The sequence below is a fragment of the Excalfactoria chinensis genome, chromosome 2 (assembly GCF_039878825.1).
Source record: "Excalfactoria chinensis isolate bCotChi1 chromosome 2, bCotChi1.hap2, whole genome shotgun sequence".
In the NCBI taxonomy this organism is placed as follows: domain Eukaryota; kingdom Metazoa; phylum Chordata; class Aves; order Galliformes; family Phasianidae; genus Excalfactoria; species Excalfactoria chinensis.
In genome coordinates, this window is record NC_092826.1 from 416,932 (window position 1) to 441,788 (window position 24,857).

The window sequence follows — 24,857 nt, forward strand, 5'->3', positions numbered from 1 at the left end:
TCCCCTCAGCCTCCTCTTCCTCAGACTAAACAGCCCCAGCTTCCTTAGTCTCTCCTCATAGGGCATAGCCCATTTGCTCAGATGGCAAAGGGCTCGGAGCCGAAGAGCGCACCTGGTGGGAGAGCCTGAGCTGCAGCTCAGTGTGAACAAATGGCTGATCAGTGGATGAAGAACAATGGAATTGTAGAACTGGTTTGGTTGGAAGGCTCTTTAGAGATCGTAGTGGTTTGTATTGGAAGGAGCCTCAAAGATCATCCATTTCCAGCCCCAGAAGATGCAGCCGGGCTCTTCCCTGTGGTGCCCAGAGCTGGGACAAGAGGCTGAGCAATGAGCCCCAATTAAAAATGGGAAAAGATTCTTTTTCAGTGAGGTCGGACAAATGCTGGCAGGGGTTGCCCGGCCAGGCTGTGACGTCTCCATCCGTGGGGATTCTCAGTGCTGAGTGGACGTGACTACGTGGTGCCGGACCACCCAGCACCATGCTGCAGGACCGCAGAGGGCAGCTGGACCTCGAGTGGGTCCTCAACATCAGACCTTCTGTGATGCTGCTGCTGCCTGCAGCGTGCTTGAGATGTCCCATGGCTGCCAGTGAAACTGATAACTGCTGAGGGCAGCCAGGAGGAGGGAGATCCATCCCTCAAGCTGAGCTGTGGTGACATGCAAAGAACTGAGTCAGGTGAAATGTACTACAGGAGAGTGCCCCGGATGATCAGGGAAGCAGCAGCTGCTGCATGAAGGCACTTCTTAGTTTGCAAAGGCAAATGCAAGCTTGTTATGGAGAAAGCAACTTCTGCAGCACACAGCTGAACACTGTGCTTCCTGGGAATGCCTTCTCTATCTGATTCACCCAACAATGCTGGATCAGTGTTGAACTCGAGGAAACTCCTTCACTCTTCCTAACTATAAGAGTGACTAAGAGGTCACCGAGTGCTCGCCCAGCACACCAGCTCCTCATAGGAGATGAGCTGCTTGCAATGGCTTTATTGATTTCTCAGTTCCTGTCAAGCTGGCACAGCGCAGCACAGCTGGGAAGCGCAAAACAACTGACAGCTCAGCGCGGCGGCGTAGCACGGTAGGCCCAGCCCAGCGTCACACAGCTGGGGCAACACTGCAAAGCGCGATGCAGGCGATGGAAGACTTGGCACAGCACGGCACAGCATGGCACAGCACGGCAGCAGGGCTGCTCACAGCACAGCGTCAGCAGCACGGAGCAGAGCGGCTTTTGCTACACCGATTCTGTTGGCCATTTTTACCAACAGAACCCAACGTGTGCAGCAGCTCCGACCGCCCCTTTCTCTACACGAGCAGTGGAAGTTCCAAACAGCCCAGAACACACAGAGAAGGAAGAGACATAGGGGTCTTTCCCCTTAAGGTACCATAAGATTTTTGAAGGCTGTGAGACAAATGGAAGTGAAAAAGTTGAGCACCAGTGGCATTTCTGCTGTTCCCCGTGTTGGGATCCAGCTGCTGGGTTGGGATTGCTGCACTTTCTTCTCCTGCCATTCAAATCTGGCTCACAAAGCCCAACAAGATGTGAGCTTCTAACTGAAAAGCATCACAGTGCTTCATCTCTGCTTGGGAAACCTTAACTGAACGGTAGGGATAGAGATAGAGGATGGATCGTGGTGGATTGCAACCCGTGCTGCAGCTTTCCTCCCTTCCTGCACCCATCACCAGCTGGCAAAGAGGGGAAAAAAAAGAGCTCTAGGACCCGCGGTGAGAAAAGCTTGTCGCTCCCAGAGGCAAACCGATCAGTCTGTGGGACTCTTGCAGCAGCTCCACCTCTTCACAAACACCGCCTGCATTCCCCCGCGCCCCACAACTCCCCCTGGGTTGCTGCTTCAGGAGTCGAGGCCGGGGCACGTGCCGGTGCAGAGGCCATTCCTTGTGTTACAGCCAGTTGCTCTCCCACTTGCCGTCGTCTTCCCACGCCGCAACAAAGGCTTACGCCTCTCACGGACTGCAAAGATTCATCCTGGAGCGGCCCCGCTGCAGGAGTTGGTTCCAGAGCCCACGGCTGCTCCTCGCTGGGTATGTGCCCGTCCCCAGAGCGCAGGGACCCCGCTGGCCCAGCCCTGACTCACAGGGGAGGAGAGCGGTGCTTGTGGAAGGCGTTCTCCAGGAAGTTGGCCAGCTTCTCGCAGTCATCCTAAATGGAGAAGAAAAAGCAAAGCCGGATGATGAGTCTGCCGTGCTTTTTCCATCATGCAGAAGAAAGCGCTGCTGTTTCACTTCTAAGCTGTGCGTTGGCTGCACTCGGATGAAAGGAAAGAAGGAAGTCGAAATGCATTTTTTTTTCCCCCCAGGCATCCTCACATCTATTTCTCAGTGAGTGAAGTGAACCCCTTCCTGCTCCATTGTCAGCAGCCAGAAGTGCTTCCATACTCTGCCTACAGCCCCAGAATCCCCAACTGGTACGAAATCAAAAAGAAATGCACTTTTCTTTTTCTCCACCCTCCTTTTCCCCAAATGACTGCACAGCTCCGTGGTCCTCCTTGGGTCGGTGTGCAGACACCAAGGGAGAGCCTGGAAGCGCAGCGCTGCTGCAGGGCACTTCTGGCAAGGGGAAGTTTGCAAAGTGAGCTGAGAGCAGCACGGGCTGTTGGGTGCCGGCTGCTGCTTCTCCCTGGCACTGCTCAGCTTTTCACGTTCGTAAAGGCAGTGGGGTTGATGTGGTGTGTAGTGACCCTGTCGCTGCTACATGGCCATCCCTTCCAAAGAGTGGGAGTGCAGAAAAATCCAGCAGAAAGGCACCATGCAAGGGCAGGAGCTGCAGCATGGGGCTATGTGGCTGCTCGCGGCTGCAGGTGGGTATTAGGGCACGAGGCATCGTGCTGCTGTGGTACACAGTGCACAGACACAATGCACTCTGCTGCTGTGGCATGGCACATGCACATGGACAACAGCACGGCATACGAGCAGCCTTACCTCGTGGATGAAGCCATAGTGCACCAGCTCTGTGGCAAGGTCCTTGGAGTTATCAGCTGCAGAGGGAAGGAACAGTGAGAACATTGGTGCCTCCCTCTCCCAACAGAGCACACCTCTCCAGCCCACAGCACGGCTGCACTGCTCCTCACTGCATGCTGGGGACACACACTGTGCTGCTACTCGCAGTCAGTGCTGAGTAACTCTGGGGCCAACAGAGCAGAACGTGCAGTGAGTGAGAGCTGATCGCAGCCCCAAGCAGGACTGAGCTCCAGCCCCACATCACACAGCACAACACCTTGGCAGAGGGTCATTGTGAGGTCTTTGGGCTTGCCATGCTTGGGCTTGGCATGAAAGGGAAGCAGGCTACGTCCTGCAGGTAGGAACGTGAGGATCTGGCAGAGAAGCAAATCCCAACCGCCAGTTTCCAAGCTTTGTGGGTTTTGTTCTGCCTGTGCAGCACTCCGGCTGCGCAGCCTGCAGGGGGCTCCTGCACACCTTGAGAAGGAGCTGCTGCACTGGACAGACCCCAGGAGCAGTGCCCTTCCCCAGGCCCATGGGATCCCCCTAGAGAAGAGTGCAGCAGCTCCCTGGAAGGCGCTGTGGGGACTGTCCCAGAGCTGGGAAAAGAGAAGGAACGCGCTCATTCACTGGTATTGCCCCAGTGACACATCTCACAGAGTTCGCTTCAGCTGCAGGTTGGCACTGCAGGCCAAAGGGGGCAAGAATGCTGCCACGTGGATATGAAACCCAACACGCTCTCAATCTGCGCCTACCCCTAACTGTGAACCTGACCGGCGCTACGGGGCAATACTTCACGCACAAGAAGCAAGGAGACCTACTGGGCAGCAAGTCGTAGCTCAGCTGTCGGTGCAGCTTGTCCTCCAGGATCAGCAGGAGCGTGAGCTGCAGAGAGAAGAGAGAGCTCTGTACACCCATCTGTAGGAGACAGTGTCAATGTTGGAAGCTGCTGGCAGGGTGGGCAGGGGGGTGCTGGGCAATGCCAACGTGTGGGGTGTCTCTGGGGCATAGTTTGGGTGACTCAGAGAGATGCTCTCTCTGTTAAACTGGAAAGAAGCAGAGCTAAAGAGATGTCCTAAGACATCGTGGCCTGCTGTAGCAGAGGGCTCTGTGGGCTTTGCTCTTCTCTGGGCTTGTTTTGCTCCAGATGGAAGAGTAGGTCCTTTGGGTCCCACAGCAAACTGAGAGCAAGCTGTGCCGCGGTGCACAGAGTAGGAGCTGCTCATTGCATCCTGGTGGGGCTGTGCACTCACATGCCACTGAGTCTTGTCCTCATTCAGCTCCATGTTGCATTGCATCTGCACCACCTGGAAGAGGTCAAAGTGAGCGTCAGTCCTGACACAGCCCCTTAAACTCCCCCAGGTCTGCTTTGCTCCCATTTTCCAAGCACAACTCTCAAAACTCCACTTAAAACCCAGCTACCAGCCTGACTTCTCCTCCACCCACAACAGCAGGTGCAGCCCAGAATGGCTGAGGGTTCATTGAGCCCAACACCTGGGTATGAACTGTCATCTGCTGATGGGGTTTGGGTGGGAGCACTGCAGGAGGTGCAGTTCAGGGGCAGTGTTTCTCCAGGACAAATTCCTCCACTTCATTTGTCTGGGAGGTTTTTTCCCCTCGAGGCCCTGCCTGAACTCTTGGTTACATTTCAGTGTTGGGTCAGTGTTCGTGTCCCCGAGGGGTCACGACTTGAATCAGACAACTTATCAGACAGCAAACGAAACCCAAATGTCAAAAATGACTGAAATGATGCAGAATTCCTTTTGGGAATGCTGCATTGCACTGCAGCACACTGAAATTACACTGACCAACATGGCTTGTCTTTAATATGTCAGCTTCAAGCTCCAACATGACAACACGCACACGGTGGGTGTCCCTTCCTTACACTGAGTTAACACCCGAGATCCTTCATTTATGTGCAGAACTGCCCCGCATCCTGCATGCATCCCTGAGAACACCGATGACGTCTGAGTGCGTCACTGCCACCTGCTCCAGGCTCCCTCTGCTCAATGCCCACAATCATCACCTGGGCTGGAGGGGACATCAGCTGGTCTCCAGACCTCACCCTGCCCAGAAGAAAGCAGTGAGTTCAGACGATGCTGCCTGGCATCACTTTCTGTGTTGCCCAGATGCAGAACAGTGACAGCATGAACTGCAAGCACGATCCCACCGACAGCTCACCCCATGCAGTTTTATTAACAAGCTGCGGCGTTCAGACAGATCTTAGCACCACGGGGAATGAAGGCATTTGGCTGCTGAAGGAAGCAGTGCTCTGGGGAAGCACAGTGACTTCTCGCCCTGAACTCCCGACCCGCTCCACCACAGCAGAAAGCAGCTGCGCTCCCACTGAGCCAGACATCTCCAGCAGTCATCACCTCCTGTAGCTGACTCTGCAGCTTAGATGCAGATCAAATATTTGGTTCCAGAGGAGGTGACGGATGGGCTGTGAGCTGTGCAGGACCCACATGTCAGCACCAGGCTGGGCTGTGAGCTGTGCAGGACCCACACGTCAGCACCACCTCTCTCATCTCTCACTCTCACTTCTCTTTCTCACCTCCTTTTCTGCTTCTCACACCTCTTCTGTTTGCTAAATGGAGAAGTACAGATGGAGGCCTCCATTGGGCTCCTGCAGACCACTTCTGGCACTGGAACCTCACACCATGCCCCCCTGTGTGCCCTCTGCCACCTTCCCCATCCTGGCTGCTCTCTGACCTCGTACCAAAGAGCTGAGCCCACCAGCAAATGCATGAGCATCCAATGGGATGATGTTGTAGCCATGGTCCTGGGCAAACCACTCTGGGTGGAACAGCTTGAGGAGGGAGACTGGACACAGAACCTCAGCTGTGACTCCATGGGGGAACACACAACCGGTTGTTCAGAGCTCTCGGGATGCATCCGTGTCGTGCAGAGATCCCAAATGAGTCTCCTGCCAGCCCAAGCTCAGCCACTGAGGTTGGAAAAGACCTGCAGGACCCCCACGTCCAACCCCAGCCCATCCCACCGTGCCCACCGATCACATCCCCAAGTGCCACATCTCCACCGTTCTCAGGCACCTCCAGGGACGGTGACTCCCCCCCCTCCCCGTGCAGCTGTGCCACTGCAGCGCCGCTCTTTGCAGGTGAAATGCTTCCTATCGTGCAGCCCGAGTCGCCTGCACAGCACAACGATGCTATCTCAGAAGTTCTAAAGCAGCCTAGAAAGCGCTCCGTTCCACGCGGGTTCATAATGAAGAAACACCTCCCATAGGCTTTAGGAAGCCTAAAGAGGCTGGAAACTTCACTTCTGCTTAAATTAAATGTAGAGAGTGATAGCTCATTAACATGGGCTCTCAATTGTGCTGCAGCACCTTCTGGGTATGGAGCACCACCAAGGGCCTGCAGCCAGCAGCACCAGCACCCTTTGCGTGGCAGCACAAATGTGGCTGAAGCTCAGAGCTACTTCAAAGCCTACCCACCAGCTGCCCGCAGGCACGCAGCTGTGCTCACAATGGTTGCTTAGGGCTGCAGCCCTGGGTCGGTGCATGGGACTCTCTGGGCATCCCACCGCCGCCTCCCAGAGCAGCCAGCGCTGCGCTCATGTTCACCGGGCACTTGCAGGTTTGCCCAGGTGCCAGATTTCATGCGGTGAAGCTCAGATGGCTGCTCCCCTCTCGACCCAAATAAAATCAATGCGGGTTTTTTCACTGGCCATGGCTGGTCAGCCAGACCACACGCTCGCAGAACCGGGGCACCGGATGAAAATGCAGCATATAACAAATGCGGAGGGGGAGGCAGCATAAACGCTTGGGTTTTCATTGACACTCCTCCGGTTTATCCAACGGAGCTCTAAAAATAAGCACGGAGTGCTATGAATAAACCATCAGTTGAGCGCTCCGGGAGCCGGCGTGAGGGAAGCGCTGACAGAGACGCTTTGCAGGAGGCATTTCACAGCATCTGGCAGCAATGGGAACCAGTTTGGGGTCTACGGAGTGTTTTGAACATGGATCGAGTGCAGGATGAGGCTGCATTCATAACATCCACGGTAACACAAGGAATGGCACAGGCCATCCATGAGGAATGACCAAATAGCATCAGGGAAACACACCGTGCAGGGAATAAAGGCACAGAATGCTGCTTTAAGAAAGAGGGGTGTGTACAGAGCTATGCTGGATCCCAAAGCTCTGCAGCTCGGCCCATAACCAGGAGGAGTGCTGAGAGGGTGGAGGAACTAGGCTGGTTGCAGAGAGAAGAGAGACCTAAATAGGGATGTTCTGGATGGACCCAAGGAAATCCTTTCTCATGGTGAGAATGGACAAAGGGAACCCCAGTTATGGAGTCTCCATCCCTGGAGGATTTTAAGACCCAGTTGGACTTCTGGTGTCCCCTCCCACCACGGCAGAAAGAGACCCAGCTCTGCATACCCTATTTAGGTCACGCAGCAATGATTAATCCTGGGACCAGAAGTGGATTCAGCGTTTCAAAGTGCTGTCGGACCCACGGCGCCCACCCTTCCTGCTAACAACCCCAGACAAACACACACACAGAGCCCTTGAATCTGAGACACTGAGTGAAATCTGACAGCCCAGGAGATAGAGATGATCTCACTTATTCCCAGCACCTGAAACTGACTCCAGGACACTAACAATATAGGAAATGATGAAAGAAGGCTTTAAAACTGAGCTGCCCCCACAGAATCACTGAAAATAAGAGCTGAAAGGGTTCAGGATGCCATCCTAGAGAATGATAGCGGCGTTAAGGTTGAAAAAGACCCCTAAGAACATCAGGTCCAACTGTCAACCCAGCCCCATCTCACCCACTCATAGAGTCATGGAACCACTGAGGTTGGAACAGCACTCCAAGATCCCCACGTTGGACCCCAACCCATCCCACTGCGCCCACTGACTGTGTCCCCAAGTGCCACATCTCCATGGCTCTGTGATACCCCCAGGGATGCAACCCCCCCCCCCACTTCCCTGACTGTACCTGGCCTGACCTTACCTTCCTGGTCTCTACATCAAAGGGCTCCGGCGTGGGGGTTTTGGCTTTCTGAGGGTCCTCTGGGGGCTGAGAGAGCACCCGTGGGAGGGCATGGGGTCTGGAAACAGCGAAGTTCATCAGCGGGTAAATCCCATTCCTGGTACAGACACAGAGAGAGGAGACGACCGACTGAGCCCCGTCCTCCTGCTGCCCTGGGGAAGGTCTGTTCGTCCACGTGGAGAGCCGCAGTGGGACTCAAATAAGCAACCCCACGGTCCTGCCAGTGGGACGTTCCACGTGATGGGATCTGGGGACGTCCCAAAACCCACCTGACATCTTCTAAGAACTTGTCGAGCTCGAGGAACGAGACCTCTGAGTACCTGGGAGGGAAGGATGGAATGTCACTGCCAGGGCAGGGCAGGAGGGCAGCAGGAAGGGCTGCGATGGTGACAGCAAGGTCAGGACGGATGCAGATCCTGGGCTCACACCTTCTTGTGCTCCAAACCCTCACCTCCACTGTGCTCCAGGCCGACCCTCACGCCGGATCTCTGCCATCACCATGTTCAGGTCCAGCTCCTTTATCTTCTCCTCCACCACGTTCTCTGGCATCAGATCTAGGGCAGAACCAAGGGGGGCATCAGCCGGAGGTGCTGCAGGCTGGTCCCTGTGCTCACTGCCAATCTCCCTGGACTCCTCCATCCCCCCAGCTCTGCTGGGCCAGGACCACGAGCTCCGTGGGGCAGGGAACTCCCCTGTCACTCACACTGGTTGTTGATGAAGCAGTGCGCTGCCAGCAGCTTAAGGGAATGGACCTCGAAGAGCACGCGGTGGAAGAGGAGGCTGTTGGCCGTCGGCCGCTTGTCAGGGTTGAGGGTCAGGCATGACAGAATAAACTCCTGAGGGTCAAACACAAAGCACGAGCTGGAGACAAAGCCCAGCTCCACGTCTGTCCCAGTGCTTGGTAACTCTTTTGGGGAAGAAATTGTTCAGATATTGATTGGCATTTATCAGATTCCCTCTCGACCATCTCTCCCCAGGTACACAGCCCCAAGGCTCTCAGCCTGTCCCCATCAGGAGACCTACCCATCTCCGCACCCTCCGCTGGCCTCTCCCAGCAGTTCCCAGTTTGCCCTGAACTGGGAGCCCAGCACTGGACGCAGTGCTCCAGCAGTGCCCCCCAGGGCCGAGCAGAGGGGGGAGAACCTCCCTGCCCTGCTGTCCATGCTCTGTGCCATGTACCCCAGGGTCCCATCAGTCTTTTTGGCCTCCAGAGCACACTGCTGGCTCACAGTCTGCCTGCTGGCCACCAGGACCCCCCAGGTCCTTCTCTACAGAGCACGCACACAGGTGTACATGTGCACCTACTGGGATCTGCCACCCAGCCTCACTGCTGTTCCCAGTGGGACAGCATCTCATGATGACCAGCCAAGCAGAAAGGATGCTGGTGTCTTTCTGCCTGCCTGCCTGCTGCTTGCTGCTCCCAGGAGGCTGCTCCAGTGCCACCTGAAACATGTGGGTCCCAGTGGCTCCATCTCACAGCTCAGCTGCCTGCACTCACCCTCATGTTGGGGTCATCCAGAGAATGCCGTGCCCGCATGATGGCCTCCTCCGAGACCCGCGTGTCACCGTTAGTCTGGATCTCCAGCACTGCCATCTGGGGAAGGAGGAGCGCAGCTGTGTCTGCAGGCAACACCAACAGCCCCACGACCCCCTCCGAGCAGCGCCATACGTCCCTGCCCCATGTTCTCCCCCCCCAGGGGTGCCACAGCCCATGGAGGCTGAGCCAAAGCAGCAGTGGATGCTCTGCTGAGCCCAGCAGTAATGCCTTCACCTCCATCAGGGACCTGCATCTCACAGCCCAGTGTGGAGCAGCCAGCAGGCTCCACAGGGCACTGCCCTGCCCCATAAGTGGGGGTCCTGCAGGTTCCCAGGCTCTGCAGCAGCCCAGCTCCATACCTCCAGTGCGCACATCCCAAAGGAGAAGATGTCCACGGCGGTCCCGTCAGCCTTCTCTGCAGAACCAAACCAGGAGCCCATCAGCCCTGCTGTGGTGGGACTTCAACGCCATCACCAGATGCCCCCATCTACGGATCCTTCATCCCACACACTTGTGCCTATGGCCCCTTATGGGCCCCACGCTCCTTTTCCCCACTCACTGTAACCCTTCGCATGCTGCTGAGTGCTTCTGAGCCACAACCTTTTCAGGCAGTGATCTGCAGTCATGCCAAGACCTTGTTCTGAACCACCAGTATCCAACGCTCAGCCCACTGCAATGTGGGAACGGCTGTTCTCCCTGTGGGCACGGCTATTCTCCCTGTGGGCATGGCTATTTGCCCCACGCTCACAGCTCCGCGCTCATCGGCACCGCATTTCACCTGCAGCGTTGGCACAACCCCCCACGGTCACAATATCTTCTCTTGGCTGAGAGTTCTGAAGGCAGCAAACTGCAAACCTTCAGCAGCCACGCGTTGCACCGCAGCCTCCCCACAGCCCCCCCCCCCTCAAACAGCCCCCCACTCAAACTGAGCCCCACTCACGGCCGTACTCCGGGGGAAAGAAATGCAAATTGCGCAGCTCCTCCCTCTCGATGCGGATGGGGCTCCTCAGGTCATCGGGAAGGGCTGCAGGGGAGCAAGAGAGAATCTGAGCCACGACTCTGAGGCGGACACAGGTGGGACTTTAGAGCATGTCTCTACCCATGCAGACCACAGGGTGGCACCAGCTCCCCCAGGAGCAGCCATGGCTCTGCAGTGCCCATCCTGCTTACAGCCCCGGGATCACTCCTTGTGCCCACTGGGGATATCACACCCAGTGATGATTTGGGTGCGCTGGAGAGGGAGCAGAGGGATCCCACTCACCGTTTGCAAATACGCGGTGCCACACTGCCGGTCAGCGCCGATGCCAAAGGAGGTTAAAGTGTGAAGATGTAGAGCGGGGGACACAAACAGAAGACAAGGTAACGCCACACCTCAGAGCCACAGAATCATCAGGGTTGGGCCAAAGATCATCGAGTCCAACCCCAGCCCATCCCCACCGTGCCCACTGTCCTCATCCCCAAGTGCCACATCTCCATGGCTCTGTAATGCCTGCAGGGACGGTGACCCCAATGATTCCTTGGGCAGCTGTGCCAATTTCTGACCCAACATTTTAGACCCAGCCCAGGGCCTCGGGGTCCTTCCTGCAGCCAGGGGCCCAACGCTGAGCACAGTACTGAGCTGCAGCCTCCACCAGAGCTGAGCGCAGAGGGACCATTAGCTCCTGCTCTGCTGCACTGCTTCTGATTCAAGCCGGGATGCCATTGGCCTTCTTGGCCACCTGGACACCCTGCTGGCTCATGGTCAGCATCCCCAGTTCCTTCTCTGCCACGTTGGTATTGCACATGTGTGATGCTCAGTAACCCCTCAGGGGACCCTCAGCTCCTACCCCCTCCCCACAGCTCCCCACTGCCCACCCCATTCACAGCCCCAAAGCTGCGGGGCCGCGTCCTACCGGAGCCGATCTTGATGAGCCCGTTGTGCTGGATGAAGATGGTGTCACTGGTGAGGTTGCCGTGGATGATGGGGGGCTCACAGGAGTGGAGGAAGCTGCAGGGGGCACAGAGCTGCCCTGAGCGCTCTGCCCAACACAGCTTACAGCAGGACAGTGATGCAGAGAACTCACCTGAGAGCGGACAGGATCTGCGTGCACCAGCGCTTCCAGGCCTAGGGCAGAGAGCAGAGCTCTGTGAGACAAGCCCGGACCCACAGATCAGCCCCCAGCTGATCCCAGACAGCAGCTGGGAACACGGCCACCCCACTACCCTGCGGGGACCAAGGCTCGAGGATGAGCCACGCACTGCCCCAGTCACAACAGCCTCCTTTCCAGTCCTTATTCGGTGAACACCACCAAAGCTGAGAAGCCCAGTGCTGCCATCCTCAATGTCAGACAGAGCTCTGCACCGAAACCTGGGGGGAGTGTGGGCAGACACACTGCAGAAGGGGCAAAAGCTCACTACGCTCATGGGGTGAGGGCACACGGTTTGTACCAGTGGTGAATCCCAGTTCTGCAAGTGCATGACTGCGCTGCTGTGGCAGTGAGCTCAGACTCTAGGGGGGGCAATGGGGTCCAGCACAGATCTCTGAACACACAGTGGGTGATGTGGGGAGCGACCAGGGGATCATAGAGTCATGGAGGCTGGAGCCCCCTATGATCACACAGCCCATCCCCACCATAGGCACTGACCACGTCCCCAAGAGGACGCCTCCATGGCTCTTGAACAGCTCAGGGATGGTGCCTCCTCCGCCTCCCTGGGCGGCTGCACCAACACATGACTCTCCTGGGAAGGAATTGTTCCTGACATCCAAACTGGGCATCCCTCGGAGCAATGGGAGGCCACCACCCCTCACCCCATCACTGCTGCCTGGTAGCTGCACCCATTTGCTCTGCTTTGTAAGAGAGCCGAGATCCCTCCCGGCAGGCACAGAGCCTCTCCCTCACGTGGCTGTGTTCCTACGGGACCTACCCTGGCATTCATGGCCTTGTGGTTTTTCTTGGTTTTCTTCAGGAACTGTTTCAGGCTCCCTGAAGACACGTATTCGGTGATGAAAATGACCTGGGGGGGGGACAGAGGCGTCAGCTTCCTGCCCGGCTCACACGCTGCACCACGCCATTGTCATGGTGCAAAACTATGACAGCCATGCTGAGGACGAGCATCCTGCTACGTGTCCTGGGGAATCACAGAGTCCTTCAGGTTGGAAAAGAACCTCCAAGATCATTGACTGACTGCCAACCCATCCCCACCCTGCCCTGAAGCACCAAAGCTCCACGGTTCTGGAACACCACAGGGATGGCGACTCCTCCGCTTCCCTGGGCAGCCCAAGCCAACACCTGGTCAGTTTCAGAGAAGAAATTCTTGCTAATTTCCAACCTGAAGAAGGGGAGCCATGGGAGCAGGCTGAGCAGAGGACCCTGGGATCCCACCGCTGTCCCCCCCACGTCCCCTACCCGTGCCTTTGAGTCCTTTACATCCAGCCAGTATTTATGGAGCTTCACGATGTTGGGGTGATCCACCAGCACCAGCTGCTCAAACATGGTCTTGATCTTCTCCTGTGTGCAGAAAGAGAACACATGAGATGGCAGCTCAGCAACACGGCAGGACACCGCAGAGAGCACAGGGAGGTGTGGGGAGCAGCTCCAGATCAGAGGAAAGCTGCTTTTGGGGTACAGAAGACACAGGGGGCTGTGGGCACATTCCCTGCTGTGAGGGCTCATTACCTCGTGTGCTTTGAAAGCCTTCTTGTCAGTGAAGAGCAGCTCATTCCACACCACCTCTACGCCTTCCTCCGTGTCCATGGCGAGGAAGGTGCTCTGGATGCCCGGCATGTTCCCCTGGTTCACCTGCAAGGCACAAGAAGTTGTGATGCCCCCCACCAGCATGACGTGCCCACAGCTCCCATGCCGTAGACAAGCTCATGTGCAGCACTACATGGATGTGGATGGATCTCCTGTTCCAGGATTCCCACCTAAAGGAGGCCCAAGCTGGAATATGGGGAGCCCCCAGCCCAATGCCTGCCCTGCCTAGCACTCAGGATTCCCATTCCCGGGGGCTCAGGTCCCCAGGGCACAAGGGCACAGAACAAAGCCAGACATTGGGAGCAGCTCCCAGCACAGCAGGATGGCACCGTGAGAGCCACCCATCCCCAATACACACCCCATGTGGATCCCCACATCCCAGCAGATGTCGGGGAACATCCCGTGCTCTGAGCTGATGGCCACAGGCACAATGAACAGGGCAGACTGGAAGGTCCCGACCAACCTAAGGCCTAACACCAGCCTTGTCAGCATCAAGAAGGCTGTGGATGCCCCATCCCTGCAGACATTCAAGGCCAGGCTGGATGTGGCTCTGGGCAGCCTGGTCTGGTGGTTGGCGACCCTGCACGCAGCAGGGAGTTGGAACTGGATGAACATTGGGGTCCCGTTCAACCCAGGCCATCCTAGGATTCTGTGATTCTATGATCTCAGGGTGACCGTGGCCACCCCACGCGGTTACACCTGAGCTGCGATCCCCCAGACAGCAGCTCTGCCATCAGCACGGCTGCAAACTGCATCCAGCAGCATCATCCGTGACATCAGCGGTGGGGCTGCGTGCGCCCTCAGCAAGTGCGTGGTGACACCAAACTGTGGGCTGTGGGCTGTGGGCTGCATCTGACCCACCAGAAGGAAGGGATGGCATCCAGAGGGATCGGGGTGGGCTGGAGGACTGGGCCCACAGGAACCCAGGGAGGTTCAACAGATCCAAGTGTGCAAGGTCAGCACCCAGATCACAGCAACCCCTGCCGTCAGTGTGAGCCGGGGGATGGAAGGGCAGAGCACAGCCCTGCTGAAAAGGATTTGGGGTGCTGGTGGATGGCAGCTGGGCTTGAGCCAGCACTGTGCCCTCGCAGCCCAGAGAGACAACCATAGCCCGGGCTGCATCAAGAAATAGCCCTGCTCAGTGCAGGGCAGTTGGACCAGATGGCCTTTGACTTTCCAACTCAAAGCACCTATGATTTCATGAGGAGGGGTTCTGCCCGCCAGGAGCAGCGCCCCCTGCACTGTGTGTACCTTGCACACCAGCAGCCCTGCATCCCCCTCCCAGCGGATGGGACCCCCCCCCTGCATCTTCTGGCGCGGTGTGGAGCTGCCGGCATGCAGATGAATGCGGGATTGTTCTGCTGCCGCTCGGAGCTCGGACGCTGTGGCACGGGGCAGCTGGTGGGCACAGCGCTGGGGGGGGGGTGCAGCACCCCCGGCTCATTGGCAGGGAACAGATGGGCACTCGTGGCCCAGTTCCTGCTGCCGGAGCACAAAGAGCTTCTATTACCGGTTCCCCCTCACTCGCGGGCTCCGTGTGCCTTGAGCAGAGCTCAGCAATGCAGCCAGCTGGCCTGGGCTCAGCCTGCTGGGGCTCCACACGGTCACAGGACAAGGGGACGGCTTTAAGGTGAAAGAGGAGAGATTTGGGTTGGATGTGAAGGGGAAATCATTTCCCCAGAGGCGCCAAGGCCCCAGCACTGCTGCCCAGAGAAGTGTGGGTGCCCCATCCCTGGGGGTGCTCAGGGCTGTGGATGGAGCCCTGGGCAGCTGAGCCGGGGGGCACGCAGCCCACTGCAGAAGTGGGGCTGAAGGTCCCTTCCAGCCCAACCAGCCCACGGTTCTGTGACCTTTAAGGACCTTTCCAACACAGCCCACTACACAGTTCCGTGATCTGTAAAGTCCCTTCCAACCAACCCATCCTATGGCCTAATGATTCCACGAGGCTGTGCTGGGATGCTGAAGGAAGCCCCTGTGCACCATGCATGAGTGTCCATGAAGCTGCTCTCCTGCCCACCTCATAAAACATGGATGGAAAATCACCTCGTGGCCCTGAGAAAAACCCCAAACTGACACCAGCGAGCGGCCACTGCGTGCTGGACGGCCACAGAACTCACACTGAGCAGCAGACCCATGCACGGAGCTTCCAGATGCACCTCTACATCAACGCTGTCTGTGGTCACAGGGGTGACTGAAGGCAAAAGGAGCAGCCACGGTCACCGCTGTGATCTCACCCTGTGCTTCCCATCAGCTCTGTGTGCTGAGGCAAAGCTCCTCCTGCACCAGACTGGGAAATTCTGTGCTCGGGTTCCTTCCAGAAAGGCCCTGGCAGGAGCTGAGGCTGCATGGGGAGACCACAGGGACGGGTAAGTGGAGGTTTACAATAGATCAGATTGCATCTTACAATAAATCGCTCCTTTTGTGCTTCTCACGTTACGGAGCCTGAAACAGCAGACAGAAAAAGGGTTGGTGATGCAGCGCTGGGGCTGTGGGGGAGCAGCAGCTCTATCAGGAGGGCTGGGAATGCTCAGAGCAGCACCCAGCCGTTCCTCTGTGCAGAGAGGCTGATCCAACCCAAAGCTCCCCGGTGCCACCTGAGGCTGCTTCCTCACATCCCATCACCACCTGCCAACAGAGACCGACCCTCTTCACTGCAACCTCCCTGCAGATGGGGTCTGCCCTGAGCCTCCTCTTTTGCAGACGGAGCAGCCCCAGCTCCTTCCCCTGCTCTCCTTCTGTTGCCTGCTCACTTCTCCATCCATATTGTGATTCTCTGCCCACGCCGTCTCACCAGTGCTGAGCACTGAAGCTCCCTGGATCTGATACAACCCTTCTTGGCCAGCTGGACACGGGGTCAGCTGGCTCTCAACAGCACCCCCGGGCCCCCTTCCCATCCAGATCTACCCTCCTGTGTGCACTCAGCTCAGCTCCAACCCCGGGGGAGGCCACCTCCTGCCTGCAAGAGCTTTACCCAAAGCGCTTCCAAAATCTGGCACAGGTTTGCTGCTTTGTCTCCAAGGCAACTGAGCAGGGCAAAGCCTCAGCGCTCAGCCTGGGTGGCTCAGGTTCACATCAGCATCCTGGGCTCCCTGGGCAGGGGGTTGCAGGGCAGGCACAGAGCAAAGCTCACCAGCAGGAGCGCTGCTGCCTCGGTTGTTTGGTGGCTATTGGGCATCCGCTGTGCCACGGGTCCCAACCCCACGGCATGGAGCAGAAGCCCAGCTGCAGGCACGGGGGGACACGCAGGGCACAGAGACGGCGACGCTCACAGTGGGCACAGCCCACTTGGCTCCAAGTGACAACGCTGGGATTTCCTGGGGCTGAACAGGGAATGCTGTGCCCAGGGGAGCAGAGCAAACCCCAACCCGCTCCTCTGCTCTGGGATCTCATTAGCCTGGGTGAGGGCAGGAGCTGCGTGTGGGTCTTTTGAGACTTTGCTGGAGTTACGGATGGCACAGAGCTGCACGGGGACACCTCAGAGCTGAGCCTGCACTCTGAGCAGCACATGCAGGGTTGCAGAGTTGTGCCCTGGGGTGGGGGGGGAAATGCTGCAACACGGAAATGATTCTTCCTACTACGTGGAAAGGAAAAGGAGCTCAGACAGCTGAAGCCACATTAACAGCTGGGCTGCCCGTCTTGGCTCACTGAGGGCTGTGGCTGACAGACAGCATCAGCTGCATGAGGAGCACAGCTGGAGAAGAGCTCCAACATCCCCATATCCAACCCAGCCCACTCCACCGTACCCGCTGCTCACCTCCCCCATTGCCACATTCCCACTTCCCTGTGCAGCTGTGAAGCACCACTCTTTCCAGGAATCAGTTGTTCCTAACATCCAACCTGACCTCCCCTCGTGCAAGGTGAGGCCATCAGCTCTCATCCTATTGCTGTCCCCCAGGAGCAGAGGTTAACCCCCACCTCACTCCAGCCTCATTTCAGGGGGTGGGAGGCAGCACTGTGGTCTCCCCTGAGCCCCCTCTGTCCCAGGGAGCAAAGCACTCAGCTGCTGTGGGACCTCACATGGCAGCAGGTGACAGAAGCCAACGGGGTGACATCCACCCTCTGCTGTCTGCGGCCTGCAGCAGAACAGCCCGAGCCCACAGCAGCGGAGCAGCGGCAGGACGAGGGATCTGAGCTGCCAGATAAGCCAGTTTTCTCTGCACGATCGTGTTACACAATGAGCAGGTGAAGGGAACACATGAGATGGAAAATATTTTGATCCTGGGGAAGCATTTGATCCTGCCCTCACAAAAACAAGAGCTCAGCACAAGTTGAGAGCCGGGTGGGCAGAGGCTGAACACGCTGCCAGCTGCAGGGCTTAGCCGAGCCGGGATGGAAGAGAGCCATGCACAGTCACCGTGAGATCTGCTCATCTCTGAGTCCAAAGGGTTGGACTGGATGATCTTTAAGGTCTTTTCTAACCTTGGTGATTCTATGGTTCTGTGCTGCAGCGTAACAATGTGCAGTGATGGAAGGAAACGCTGGGGTGCTGGTGGGCAACACCTGTCCTGCACAGGTGGACCTCAAAGAGGAGAGAGGCGGCAGAACCACGGGCAGGAGAATCCTTGAACTATTAGAGTTGGAGCAGACTTCCAAGGTCACCAAGTCCGACCCCAACACACCCACACTGAGCCCACCCACAGCATCACAGAATCATTAAGGTTGGGAAAGACCTCGCAGATCAGCCGGTCCAACCATCAGCCTGACCACCACAAGAGCGGTAGGGGCTGGGTGCCTTTCTCACCATGCTGAAGCCTGCCCTTCCTTCTTGCCCTGCAGCTGCTGCAGCAAACCCTGGGATCCCTGACCTCTGTTCCACTGCTGAGCGGGCGCAGAAGTCTATTTTTCCACTGCTCAGATAAGAGCCAGGCGCAACGCTGTGGGCTGAAGGCAATGCCTGGTTGGTACCTCCAGGGCAGAGGAATTGCTCCTGAAGGGCAAAGGAATCATAGAATCATCACAGAGCCGTGGGCTGGTTGCGTTGTCAGGGTCCTTGTAGATCACAGAGCCATGGGCTGGTTGGGTTGTGTTGGCAGGGTCCTTACAGATCACAGAGCCATAGGATGATTGGATTGGGTTGGAAGGGTCCTTACAGATCACAGAGCCGTGGGCTGGTTGGGTTGGGTTGGCAGGGTCCTTACAGATCACAGAGCCATGGAATGTTTGGGTTGGGTTGGCAGGGTCCTTACAGATCACAGAGCCATGGAATGTTTGGGTTGGGTTGGCAGGGTCCTTACAGATCACAGAGCCGTGGGCTGGTTGGGTTGTCAGGGTCTTTATAGATAAGAGCCATGGAATGTTTGGGTTGGGTTGGAAGGGTCCTTACAGATCACAGAGCCATGGAATGATTGGGTTGGGTTGGAAGGGTCCTTACAGATCACAGAGCCCCATAAAGTGGCAGGGAGGTGTTTGCCCTCATGCTGTGAGTGTGCAGCACACACCACAGCTGAACCTGCACAATGCTTCTTCCCTCCAAGCAACACGACCTCACATCTGATCCCGTATGACCACACTGGGCAACGCTCCAGCACCGCCTCTCACATCCTCACTGCTCAGTGCCAACATGAGGAATAGAAGGGCAGACCAGCGGTGTTTGCCCTGTTTTGTAACAGGGCTGCGGGCAGCTCCTTTGTCCCAGCAGCACAATGCCAACACTGCCGGGACCGTGTGTGTTCCATGGTTACGTCGGAGCAAAACAAGGAAGGAGGTGAGGGGAACGCGAGGTGCACAGCCTGGGAGGCTCCCACGCATCTGAGCGCAGCACACAAAAATACCTGCAGGCAAAAAACAAGCGGAAGGGCAGAAACCAGCTGGGTAAAAACAGGAAGGGACAGAACACGGAGAGCCAGGGTAATTTTAGCAGCCCTCCTTGGCATGTGGGCTGAGGAGCACAGAGCTCCGGCTGTGTGCGTCTGGGACATGGTGAGGGCTGGAGCAGATGGGAGCAAGGAGCGCAGCACGCAGCCACAGGCTGCAAAATGACACCATTCCAGAGGGGAAAATGGGTGGGAATCAGGCAGTTTGTGTGCTGCGGGATGAAGGAGACGTTCTGCAGCCACACACCCACACTGGGCAGCCAACAACAGCACCCAGAACAAGGAGCGGGATTGTTGCGGCCGGGCAGGATGGAGGGATCCCGGGGATGGGGAACGTTGCACAGAAAGCAGAGCTGAAACAAATGCAGAACCGCCTCCGTGCATCACCCACAAGGACTGGGAGGGCGCGAGGTGGACAGGGAGAGCAGCTCCCAGCCTCTGCTTCAAGGCCAAAGTGACGCCCAGGAGAGAGAGGCTTTGCTGCCTCCTCCCAGCAAAGGTCACCCACCGGTGAGCTGCGCCTTCCTACAAACAAACGCCCTCCGCTGAGCCCTGCGATGCCCACAGCCCCACAGCCCCACAACCCCCCCAGAGCACCGAGCTCAGTGCTGCAGAGCCACAGAGCTGCCCACCGGCGGGCTGCCACGACCCCCACAGCAAACAAACGGTGAACAAACGCCCCCAGAGCCGAGGGAAGGACAAAAACAGGCGGCGCGTGGAGAAGGAGCAAAGTCCTCCAGGCTCCTCGGCTGGGCAAAAGCAAAGCAGAGCCCGGCAGCTCTGAGCCCTCCCTCCCATCAGGGCTGTCAGAAATAGCTCCAATGGCAAAAATGCAACACCTGGAGGCTTCCCAGCAAAACAGATCGCAGCGCTGCCCGTCCTCACTGCGGCCTCCTTGAGCACTCCAGCAGGGGGAAGCTGCAGCCCCTCCGTTGCATGCAGCCGGCCGGGTTGTTTCCCCTCCTTGTGTTTCACTTTGGGGACGTTTCCCATCCTCCCCACCCAGCAGATTCCTCACCCCATCCATCCTCCCGAAGTCTGCTTTTTGCCCTTCTCCTCCTTCCACCGCTGCTTCTTTTTCCTCCCTTTTCCCTCTCCTTGGGCTTAGAGGTGAACCGAAGCTCAGAGTTCAGAGCCCTGGGTCCATGCAGTCATTAACCCTTTCCTGACCAGCATTAAAGGCTTTACCAAGGGAGATGTGGGGTGGAAGGGTGGCAGCAAACAGCCTGTGGGCAGCAGCCCCTTCCCTATGGATACAGGTTTGAAAACGAAACACCGTGTGGATCCGTAACCGTTTGCTTCCAGCAACACGGGATCAGAGTTTGCCAAAGGCCGGCAAAGCTTCCAGCAGAAACAGAGCGGCGCTTTGCAACCCCCGCTGCTCCCAATGCTTGGGATGGCTGGAAAAAGGCAACGCCGTCACCAAAGCGATGCCGAAAACAAACCTGGCCAAAGTGGAAACGGCTGCAAACAGCAGCTCTGTGTGAGAGCAGGGAGGGGGGGAGGTGAGGAGGGAAGGTGAGGTGGGAAGGTGAGGGGCGGAGGTGAGGGGAGGAGGTGATGGGGGCATTGAGCTGCGCTGACACTGAGCCATGGAAGGAGTCACAGCTGCTTCTCCAGGTCTGTTGCAGAGCACTTTAAGTGCTTCTATTTGCTCGTCCACAACTTCAAATGCACCACAAAGAAACGCAACAGGAGAGCGCAGAGGAAGCTGTGACGTTGTTTTCTCCCTGGCATGAGGCGCATCCACGGAGCTGCAGGCGCAGCTGGAGAGCGGCGCAGCGCTGCACGGTGGGGTGGTGCAGAACGGCTGCAGCCCCGCAACGGGAAACAAAGGTGCAGCCCTGTGTGCAGCCCTGCGGGACCCAATCACAGCACTCCTCCTGCACTCAGACTCTGTGGTGCAGCAGCGGAGCCCTGCGTGGGTGCCCGCACCAGCACAGCACCGTGCACCCAGAACAGCACCCTGCATCCAGCACAGCACCCTGCATCCAGCACATCACCAGCACAGCACCATGCATCCAGCACATCACCAGCACAGCACAGCACCATGCATCCAGCACAGCACCATGCATCCAGCACAGCACCATGCACCCAGAACAGCACAGTGCATCCAGCACAGCACCGTGCATCCAGCACAGCACCGTGCATCCAGCACAGCACCATGCACCCAGAACATCACCAGCACAGCACCATGCACCCAGCACAGCACAGCACCATGCATCCAGCACAGCACCATGCACCCAGCACAGCACTGTGCATCCATCACAACACAGCACAGCACCATGCATCCAGCACAGCACCCTACACCCAGCACAGCACCATGCATCTAGCACAGCACAGCACCATGCATCCAGCACAGCACAGCACCATGCACCCAGCACAGCACAATGCATCCAGCACAGCACCATACATCCAGCACAGCACAGCACCAGCACAGCACCGTGCACCCAGCACAGCATCATGCATCTAGCACAGCACAGTACCAACCATGCATCCAACACAGCACCGTGCATTCAGCACAGCACCGTGCACCCAGCACAGCACAACTAGGACACAACAGCAGTATCCAATACACAGCAACATGCACCCAGCACAGCAACACAGGGCCCTTGCAGGGTCACGGCTGTTCTGCAAAAGCAAATGAAAGAGCATAAATAATGAAGGCCAGTCATCAGGGCAGCAAGAGGGAATCCCTGCGGTGGCAATGCTTGTGGCAATCAGGATGAGTGTGAAACAGAAGGGCTGCGTGTGTGCACTAGGAAACAGCAGCCACAAAACTCAGCGTGTTTTCTTCCTGGTGTGTGACCGAAGCACCCTGCAATACGCAATCATGTCCTGCACACAACTTCCCCCACACTTGCTGGCATTGCTGCCACGTCTCTGTGATGCTGGCAGTGCCACCAACAACAAAAGTGACACCACCAACAGTGTCACCACCAACAAACAGTGCCACCACCAACAGTGCCACGGCTGTTTGCTGCAGCAGAGGACAGGGGGACAAACCTCTGGGGTCAGTTGTGGCTGCAGCCCTGCTCCCAAAAGCGCCCTCATCCCATTGAAATAGATGGCATTACGTGTCACCGTGGGTCAGCATCGACGTGGGTTGTGCAAACCGGACGTGACTGCAGGTCATCCCACTGCAATGGACACTGTGGGGTGTGGGAGGAGGGATGTTCTGATGGGTTCGTTGTGTCACCAATGAACGCTCATCATCCAGAGCTCTGATAAAACATGGCAACTCTCCGGGTCAGCTGCAATTCCTCCCCAGCAGTTATGCATTGCTTGGAACAAACGTGTCCCCACTGCTGGGCTCACGCATCACAAGTCATTTGGTGCCCACAGCTCTCATTGCAGGAGCAGCACAACTCATTTGGTGCCCACAGCTCTCATTGCAGGAGCAGCACAACTCATTTGGTGCCCACAGCTCTCATTGCAGGAGCAGCACAAGTCAATTGGTGCCCACAGCTCTCATTGCAGGAGCAGCACAACTCATTTGGTGCCCACAGCTCTCATTGCAGGAGCAGCACAAGTCAATTGGTGCCCACAGCTCTCATTGCAGGAGCAGCACAAGTCATTTGGTGCCCACAGCTCTCATTGCAGGAGCAGCACAACTCATTTGGTGCCCAGAGCTCTCATTGCAGGAGCAGCACCAGTCATTTGGTGCCCACAGCTCTCATGGCAGGAGCATTGGGGGGTTCTCAGCCCCAAACCTGGTTGTTTTCCTGACAGCTCTCCCCACCCTTCAGGCCGTCCCACAGAGTGCTGGGATCTGCAGCGGCCACCCCACACCGTGAGCCCTGGGGACGAGGGGCACCACAACGCAGCAGTGGAGCTCAGCACCCATTGGGTGCAGCCTGCAGGTGGTGGCGGTGGGCACCTCCAGAAGCCATCCCAAAGGAGCTTTGAGCAGGATTTGCTGGTCTGGGAGCACGGGGGAAAAGCTGGGGGTGCAGAAGTGGGATGCTGGACATTGCATCAGGCCCTGGCAAAGCCCCTGCGAGTCCCTGATGTGCAGCAGGGGAGGTGGGGACAGAGATGGAACTGCGACCCACGGGAACGGAGATGCCACAGAGAAGGGGTGGGACACAGCTGGGCAGGTGATGGTGGTACCACCACCACGGGAAGGTGACTCACAGCAAAGCACAAACCGGGCCGAGACAGGGAAGTGATGGAGTCCCCATCTCCGGAGGTGTTCAAGAAGCGTGGAGATGTGACACGTGGGGACACGGTCAGTGGGCACACGGTGGGGGTGGGCATGACTGGGGATCCTGGAAGTCGTCTCCAGCCTTAATGAGTCTCTGACTCTGTTCAGAGACACGGTTGATGGGCTGAGACATGGTTGATGGGCACACAGCGGTGATGGTTTAAAGGGTCGATGTGGGGATCTCGTCCAACCTTAATGGTTCTCTGATGTCTGACTCGGAACAAGGGATGCCCAAAGGCAGGGCAGAGCGCCGGGAGCCGCACCAGGACATACAGAAGGGATTACTGTGGGTTGGGCCCTTTTCTGCCACCGCTGTCCCACCTCCGCCCGGGGCGAGGATTTACCCCGGCTCTGGCGCCGCTCCCGGGCGCCCCGATGGGGGCAGGGGGGAATTCGGGCTCCGCTTCCAGGGCACGTCGCACGGATCCGGGGACACCGCAGGGGGAGAGGGGTCGGCAGGGCGACCCGGAGCTCCGCGGGACGCGGGTGGGCACCGCGTGAGCCGCTCCGCGGGGCTCCGGCCGGGAGGTTGGGGCTGCGGCGGCCCAAATCGCTCCTCCGGAGAGGACGAACCGGATCCTCCTCCCCGGGGGTAGCGGCCACGGCGGCGCCGCTCCGCGATTCACCCTCGGATACCGCGCAGCCACCGCGACGGGACGCGGAGCGCCGCGCACCGGGACGGCCCGCAGCGGAGCCACCCGCACGGCGCTCACCGCACCGGGGCACGCCGAGCCCCGCTCCGCACCGCGCTCTCCCCGCACCTTCCCCGCACCCCGCGGCGCCGCCGCTCCCGCACCGCCCTCCGGCGGCTCCCGCAGCACCGCCCGCACCCGGGGGCTGCTCCCGGCCCCCACCTGCTCGCGGCGCTTCTGCCACCGCCCGCACGGGCTCTCCTCCAGGATCTCGCTCTCCTCCTCGCTCTCCTCCTCCTTCTCCTGCGCCAAACGCGCGTCGGGCTCCGGCACCGCCATCCCCGCACCGCACCGCTCCGCTCCGGGGTGGACGGATCGCGCTCAGTTCCCCCCCCAACCCCCTCCGGCTCCGACGTGCGGCCTCACACGGACCGCCCCCGGACCGCCCCGCGGGGAGAGGAGGAGCCGCCCCGCACAGCGCCCGCCCCGGGGCTCAGAGCTTCGGGATCGTTAAGGTTGGAGCGGACCTCCACCAACGCTTCGTCCAACCGCAGTCTCCCCTCCCCCCCGGCCCGATGCCCACTGACCATGTCCCCACGTGCCGCATCTCCCCGGTTCTGGAACGCCCCCAGAGATGGGGACTCCCCCTCCTCCCTGGGCAGCTGTGCCCCGCACGGACACAGTTTCGGACAAGAGCTTTTCCCCGGTATTCAAGCTGAAATCCAACCCATCTCTGCAGTTTAGAGGTCCGGCTGTGAGCCCAAAGGTGGGACCGCGGTGCGCCGCCGCCATCGGTCTGACAGAGCCAGACGCTGCGTTTTGCCCTTCGAGGATGCCTGACCTCCATCCCACCGCCGGGCTGCAGCGCTGGGACCCACAGAACCACGGAAACACGGGACGGTTGGGTTGGAAGGGACCCCGAAGAGCACTGAGCTCCAGCCCCTGCCGTGGGTTGGCTGCTCCCCACCGGCTC

General features: G+C 58.3%; 1 protein-coding gene across 2 annotated transcripts; it reads right to left on the minus strand.

Moving 5' to 3' along the window:
- Positions 1 to 1,343: 1,343 nt before the first annotated feature.
- On the minus strand, positions 1,344 to 24,317 carry NRBP2 (nuclear receptor binding protein 2). Of its 2 annotated transcripts, none has more exons than XM_072329712.1 (18): positions 24,107 to 24,317; positions 13,155 to 13,277; positions 12,891 to 12,986; positions 12,403 to 12,492; positions 11,562 to 11,602; positions 11,391 to 11,485; positions 10,760 to 10,783; positions 10,439 to 10,522; positions 9,858 to 9,913; positions 9,460 to 9,555; positions 8,665 to 8,797; positions 8,413 to 8,515; positions 8,231 to 8,281; positions 7,923 to 8,058; positions 4,200 to 4,253; positions 3,768 to 3,831; positions 2,929 to 2,984; positions 1,344 to 2,149 (listed from the first exon to the last, which is right to left on the minus strand). In XM_072329712.1, exons 1-18 carry the CDS (start codon positions 24,221 to 24,223, stop codon positions 2,081 to 2,083), a joined length of 1,488 nt encoding a protein of 495 aa, XP_072185813.1. In that variant the 5' UTR covers positions 24,224 to 24,317; the 3' UTR covers positions 1,344 to 2,080. The 2 variants fall into 2 exon arrangements, with proteins under 2 accessions (XP_072185813.1, XP_072185812.1); XM_072329711.1 differs by having other exon boundaries at positions 12,885 to 12,986; positions 24,107 to 24,306.
- Positions 24,318 to 24,857: the final 540 nt, after the last annotated feature.

What these genes read in the sequence shown, in the direction of transcription:
- NRBP2 (XM_072329711.1), bottom strand. Translation starts at nt 24,223, where the DNA reads ATGGCGGTGCCGGAGCCCGACGCGCGTTTGGCGCAGGAGAAGGAGGAG. An exon ending in GCTCATCAAGATCGGCTCCG is followed by an intron (nt 10,784 to 11,390) that starts GTAGGACGCGGC and finishes GCTGACCGGCAG; the next exon opens with TGTGGCACCGCGTATTTGCA. An exon ending in TGGATGACCCCAACATGAGG is followed by an intron (nt 8,798 to 9,459) that starts GTGAGTGCAGGC and finishes TTTGACCCTCAG; the next exon opens with GAGTTTATTCTGTCATGCCT.